This window comes from Rosa chinensis, chromosome 3 (assembly GCF_002994745.2).
Source record: "Rosa chinensis cultivar Old Blush chromosome 3, RchiOBHm-V2, whole genome shotgun sequence".
Taxonomy (NCBI): Eukaryota; Viridiplantae; Streptophyta; class Magnoliopsida; order Rosales; family Rosaceae; genus Rosa; species Rosa chinensis.
This window is the reverse complement of record NC_037090.1, coordinates 5498412-5505394: the sequence shown is the minus strand read 5'-3', so window position 1 is coordinate 5505394 and position 6983 is coordinate 5498412. Positions and strand designations below refer to the sequence as shown.

Here is a 6983-nt window from a genome sequence, read left to right as displayed (position 1 = left end):
TTTTTTGTTAATAAAAATATAATTTGCAATTGTCATAAAGGCCCTTGTGATTTAATTAATTCTCAAAGTATTTTAATGTTTTAGGGTCATTTCTGTCAAAAATTTTGGATTTGGCTAACAAAACCTCTTATATACTTACTATTATTAAGAGAAGAGGTTTTGTTAGTCAAAATTGATTTATTTTACCTTTTCAACCCTCAAATATTAAAATATCATGGATAGCATTTTATTTATCAGGGACAAAAGTGTCAAAATATAATAAACAAAATAAAAAACTAATTAAATTTTTTTCCTAAAACTATCCACTACTCTCACACCCATCGGGTGTAGGCAATTTCTAATATATAGGACTTTATATTCTATTCTGTTAACACATGCTCACTCATGTCAATTGACATTTCCTTTAGTTTCTTTTATGTAGAATAAGTTGTTTTTATTTTAATATCTGAAAACAGCAATTCAAAATTCTCTTAAGAAAAATGAGCAATTCAAAAAAAAAAAAAAAAACTCACAATTGCAGTTGTCTAATATTGCTCGGGAGCTTCTATTCATACCTCCTAACTTGGTATTTGGATCTCTCATTCTAAAATTTACACAACTTCCAATCTTGCCCTTTTTTGTATCTACAATTTTTTTCAATACAAATCTACTAGTAATATCTTTTTTTTTCATCACTTAAAACTCAGTTTATAACCATGACTTAACATCATTCACCTTGTAAGATTGGATACTCTTATGAACTTCCTTTTATTTCTTAATAAATCATACAATTTACAATACCACAGGAGGACTATTATCAAAATCAATTTCTCTGAACCCAAATCAAGCTAACAACAGAGTCTACTCTAGCAAAAAAAAAAAAATCATAACAAGAGACAAAGATAACAATTAACGTTCAACTCCATGAAGTGAAGCAATTAAGCCAAACTAGAAAGAAACAAAAGAATAGGAAATAGAAATTATTTTTTTATCATTATTTTTGTGATTGTTCTTCTCTATATTTTTTGTCCTTTATTCCATTTTGCAATCTTCAATATTCTACCTTAATCAAAATTGCCCAACATGGCTGTAAGAGAATGAGGGAGGGGGAAGGGGGGGGGAGAAGTGAAGGTGTAGATTTTATTTAATTTTTTTAATCTTTCATTTTATTCATTTTTTAGAAGGGCAAAGTTGGATTTAAAAACTTTCAAAAATTGTTGGAGGTCCAAATACAATTTTAGGAGGTATGAATAGAACTTCTCATATTGCTCTCTATCTCCCCACATTTAAATACCATTTCATCTATTTTTTTTTTCTATTTTTAAATTTTCTATTTTGCCCACCATTCACATCTAAATACCGTCTCATCTATTTCTTTTTTATTTATTTCAATTTTTTAAATTTCCATTTTGCCCATCATTTAGTAATTCTTATATTTAAAGTTTTAATCAACCAAGGACATTATTTGGTATTTTAAAAATTTAACCTTAAGGATTGTTTTCTTAATTACCACTAATATCTTATATAATTATCACTAGAGAAAGAAAAAAATCCTAATTACAACACGCTACACGCGCCCCTAAATACAGAAATTTTCGTTTCTATACGATTGTACTCGTTCGGCGCGCGCGGAGGTTGGATTGGCCTCTGGCCTTCCTACCGTCTATTCCGCCGCCGGACAGGTGATGAAGGCTAATGCTCGAGGCAACTTTCCAGGGACTGTGGCTACTCGAAGCTTTGGCAGATGGTTGGGCAGTTTTTCTGAGCCTTTCTCTTTGAGACACAGTGGCTGGTTGTTCGATTTCTGTGATGTGGGCGACGGATTGAGATGGGAGATGGCTGGACCTCGATCTGATTTCCTTCCAAGCGATGTCGCCAACTTCTCATGGATGCTTTGATTTGGTTTTTTGGGTGAACTCTTGTTGGGTTTTGCTTAGTTTCCAGTTTTGAAGCTCCTGTTTATTGGAAATTCTCTGTTGACAGCATATGAGATTGGTAACGACATGGTTCTAGAACAACTGCACGTGTGGCTGTTGTATGAAGGAACAGAGCCAAGCCTGTTAAGCCGGTCTGCTGGGCTTCAAGCCCACTGTTTCTTTGGGCTGTTTCTTGGACTTGGTGATTTGGGCTGGGGTATTTTGCCCTAGGCCCATAACAATTCTCGTTTTTTAGGGATCCTATGTTAATAGCTTATTTTACTTTCAATAATTTCCTAAGTTTTTAGGGATCTAAGTACTTTGATGTGTCTCTAGTGCCTATGGAGTAGTACCACTATGGGTACTACCACTATCTTGTTGTATACTATGGAAGGGTATGTAACGGCCTATTATGACTTGTGATGCAATATATAGGCACCCGATTTGGGTGTGATTGAAAAAAAAAAAATTAAGCCAATTCTTAAGCAAAATGGTTAAAATTTTGAACTATCTATATGTCCATGATTTATTAAAATGAGAACAAAAACATTTTTATTAAAAATCTTATATAATTAAGCCAATTCTTAAGCAGAATGGTTAAATTTGTTTTTTTTTTTTAGGGGAAAAACAAATTGATTATATTAACCAATCAATGGGTTCCATAGGAAGCAATAAAGCTTCTAATAACTGGAGGGACATGCCCACTCCAAGATAAATTGAAAGAAGAAAGTAGAGCAAGTTTAGCTAAGTTATGGGCAGCTGTATTGGTTGCTCGGTATACATGCCTCAAAGAAGATCTAACTAGCACCTGTAGAAAGGAGTTGATATCCTCAATAACACGGTCCAAGGGTGAGGTTTCTTCACCCCCAGACTCAACAGAAGAGACTAAGTGCTGACAATCTATCTAAAAAATAATTGGAGAAAGATGCTACTGTACTGCTAGGGAGCAAGCAGCCCTGCAAGCCATGGCTTCTATAGCTTCAGGAGAGGCAACCGAATTAACCTTGATGCATGCACCGCCAACAATATCACCCAATGCATCACATATTACCACTCCTATCCCACCAGATTTAGATAACAAATCAAAAGCACCATCACAATTGGCCTTTAGCCAGCCGGAAGAAGGCGGGGACCCCTGGCCTAATCACTCTAGAAGTACTCTGAGTAGTAACCAAATGAGACTGAAACAACATAAAGGAGGATCTGATCTGATACTGCAAGTGGGTCAGAGAAACGAATTTATTTAACCACACTCTCAGATTACGCTTCTTCCATACAAACCATCCAACAAACAGTAAAAGGGCCACATTCTTTTTAGAGAGAACGTCAAAACAAGATGCCAACCAAGTAACAATTGACGTACCTTCATTGCAATCAATATGTAGGACACCATGCAACTCAAGGAAGAAAGAAAGCAGATCCTTTACAAACTGACAATCCCTCGTAATATGATTAATAGATTCATCCTGATCATTGCAAAACCAACAACCATCATGGACTAAGACTTGTCTAGTGTGTAGCTTAGCAGCTGTAGGAAGGATAGAAGAGCAAACTTTCCACCAATGAACTTTAACCTTACCAGAAATTTGAGCAAACCAAATCTGCTTCAAAAAAGAAGAAATATTAACTGGATTAGAAGTAGCTACCCCACTATCACGAAGCTCACTAAAAGCCAAAGCATAAGCGCTTTTAGTAGAGAATCTTCCCCTCTTATCATAATGCCAAATAAGACGATCGGGTACATCACGTTGACTACGAGACATAGAAAGAATCAAATCCACATCCTCAGGTGCAAAATACTGATTAATAAGGACCTGATTCCAAGTAAAACCTGGAAGTAACAAATCTGCAACCGTCTCTGGGCCATCCACATGACGAATAATAGAAAGAAAAGTAGAGGGTCTTGGAATCCATGGATCCTCCCAAATCCCTACTGACTGCCCATTCCCTACCTGCCAGCGGACACCCCTCCTCAAAATATGTTTTGCTGCATGTATACCCCTCCAGCATGCAGAAGGTGATGAAGAAAGCTCACTAGACCAGAAGTCACCATTAGGGAAATACCTAGCTTGATATAATCGAGCCAAAAGAGAACCCGGATTATGAATTAACCTCCAACCCTGCTTTGACAAAAGAGCCAAATTATATGCATGCAAATCCCGAAAACCCATTTCACCAGCCTATTTGGGTTGGCATAATCAGTCCAAAGACAACCAATGAGTTTTCCGATTCTCACCTTTACTGCCCCACCAGAACTTAGCACACTTCTAATGTAGTGAATCACAGAAAAGCTTAGGTAATAGGAAGCAACTCATAGTATATGAAGGAAGGGACTGAGCAACTACCCTTATAAGAAGATCCTTCCCTGCACTGCTCAGAAGTTTGCCTTGCCAACCCTCAAGCTTCTTGTTCAAACGCTCCTGAATGTAAGCAAAAGACCAGTTTTATTTCTCCCCAAATAAGTAGGTAGACCCAGATATTTGTCATGTTTGTCCACAATAATCACACCAAGTGAACCTGCAATCAGCTGTTGCAAAGAAGGGCACACCTTCTTACTAAAGACTATACTGCTTTTAGAGAAATTAACTTTCTGGCCCGAAGCTAACTCATAATCCAACAAGACATCCTGAATATGAGAACATTCCTCTAAATTAGCCTTGCCAAACAGAAGGCTATCATCTGCAAATAAAAGGTGGAGGATAGTAGGAGCCCCTGAATAAATCTGAACCCCTTGAAGTTGCCCCTAAGTAGCCTTATGCTCCAATAGAGCTGAAAACACTTAAGTACAAAGCAGGAAAAGGTATGGTGATAACGGGTCACCTTGCCTTAAACCTCTGGTAGGTGCCAAGTAGCCACGAGGCTGCCCATTAATCAAAAAAGAATAACGCACAGACTTCACACACTGCATAATGACATGTATCCAGGACTCATCAAACCCCAACCGAAATAAGACTGCCTCCAAGAAAACCCACTCCATGAGATCATAAGCCTTACTCATATCAAGCTTAAGAGACATCACTCCATCAGAACTGGAACGGTTATTATGAATTAAATGAGAAACCTCATTAGCAATAAGATTATTGTCAGATATTAAACGCCCAGGAATAAAAGCACTCTGAAAAGAAGAACTAATCTGGGAGAGGATACCCTTCAATCTATTAGCGATCACCTAAGAGCAAATCTTATATATGACATTACACAGAGCGATGGAACGCAAATCTGACATGCATGTAGGGTTTTTAACCTTTGGAATAAGACAAACATGTGTGTAATTAATCGAAGAAAGTAACTGACCAGAATGGAGAAAGCTCTGAACTACACCCACAACATCAGATCCAATAGTATCCCAATATCGCTGAAAAAATAAAGGAGGCATCCCATCCGATCTAGGAGCCTTGGTGGGATACATCTGAAAGAGAGCAACTCTAATTTCAGTAGCCGTGTAAGGAGCACAGAGCATGGAGTTCATTTCCGGTGTGACCTTAGGCTGAACCAGTGCCACTACAGGTTGCATATGAGACAAATCAACCTCCCCTGCCCTAAACATCGAACTAAAATAATCCATAACCATAGCCTCAATACTGCCATACCCCCTGGTTATCAAAGAGCCCAAGCAAACGATTTTTTGCTCGTCAATTGGATGCCTTCCTGTGGAAAAACTTAGTATAACGATCACCTTCAGCTAGCCAAGTAATCTTCGCCCTTTGCTTCTAGTAATCATGCTCTTGTGCAAGCAGACCATCCAATTTTGAGGACAAAGACAGACTCTCTTGTTGGTTAGATTCTGAAGCAGGTAAATCAAGAAGAACCTAGAGTCTGCCACGCAAGAACTCAATCTCCTTGCGTCTACATCCAAAAGTATTTTTCTGCCAATCATTAAGGGCGAAACGCATATGCATAATCTTCTGAGAAACTTGTAACATAGGTTGGTTCCGTGGCTCACACACCCAACCAGATTTCACTACCTCTACACAAGCTTCATGCCTTACCTAGAAGCTCTCAAAACAGAAACACTTTCGCCGACGCTGAACAGTGGCTAGGGGAGACCGATGCACTCCCAAAAGGATGGGAACATGGTCCCCATAAATAGGTTTTAGATTGGAAACCCGAGCAGATGGGAATATATCTGTCCAAGACGTCGTCCCCACTGCCCTATCTAGCCGCATCTAATGCCAGCCCTACTCCAGGTAAAGGCTGAGCCAGAGAAACCCAGATCAAATAAATCGCAGAAGGCAAGAACATCTCTAAACTGTTGCATCTGCCCTTCACGACATACACAGCCCCCATCTTTCTCTGACGCATGCAGAACTTCATTAAAATCACCCACCACAATCCATGGAAGCGCAGATTGCACAGATAGCTCATGAAGGAGCGTCCAAGTCCCGTTACGCTCACTGGTTGTCGAATGTCCATAGAAACCTGATAGTCTCCAAGCAATCCCAGAACCATCTCTTTCCCAGACTTAAACATCAATGTGATGATGCGACTTTGACCGAAACCTAACATCAACGCCATCACTCCAAAACAATGCCAGACCACCGGACTGGTTAAATTTGTTTAACTACCTATTATGCGCATGATTCATTAATATGCATAGGAAAAATATTTTTAGTAAAAATGGGTAAAATAGGAAGAATTGTCACTAACCACAAAAGTGAAGGAAAAAAAACTACATAGAAAATCTGCTTTTTTTATTTTGATATAATTTATTGTTTTACATTTTTCTAAGAGAAAATGAAAAGTCAAATGACACATGCGTGGTAAGAGGCTAATATTATAGTTAGGTATTTACATCCATCCCCACCGGTTTTCATTTTATTTTTTATTTTTTATTTTTTTTTTGGCACCGAGTTCAATAGCTAGTCTTGATCCAAAACAAATTTATGGAGAGAGAGGCCTCTTTTTTCTTTCAAGAAAGAATGATTTTTTTTTTGTAAGTGAGATTTTTTCTTTTGTTTTTTCATTTTTTAAGTGAGTTTTTTTCTTTTCCTTTCTAACCTCGCCCTTCTCACATATGGATAATTCGCGTCCCACTCAGACTTCTATATAAACAGCACACGATCAATGCATGTGCGATCACAGAGCTCT

The 6983-nt window shown here is 38.1% G+C and overlaps 1 protein-coding gene across 1 annotated transcript; it reads right to left on the bottom strand.

Annotated features, from left to right (window-relative positions):
- Positions 1-2823: 2823 nt before the first annotated feature.
- On the bottom strand, positions 2824-5466 carry LOC112193983. Its single transcript, XM_024334249.1, has 7 exons — positions 5158-5466; positions 4716-5064; positions 4444-4574; positions 4241-4315; positions 3470-4075; positions 3259-3361; positions 2824-2951 (listed from the first exon to the last, which is right to left on the bottom strand). The coding sequence occupies exons 1-7, from the start codon at positions 5464-5466 to the stop codon at positions 2824-2826; spliced, it is 1701 nt and encodes a 566-aa protein (XP_024190017.1).
- Between the last annotated feature and the right edge of the window lie 1517 nt (positions 5467-6983).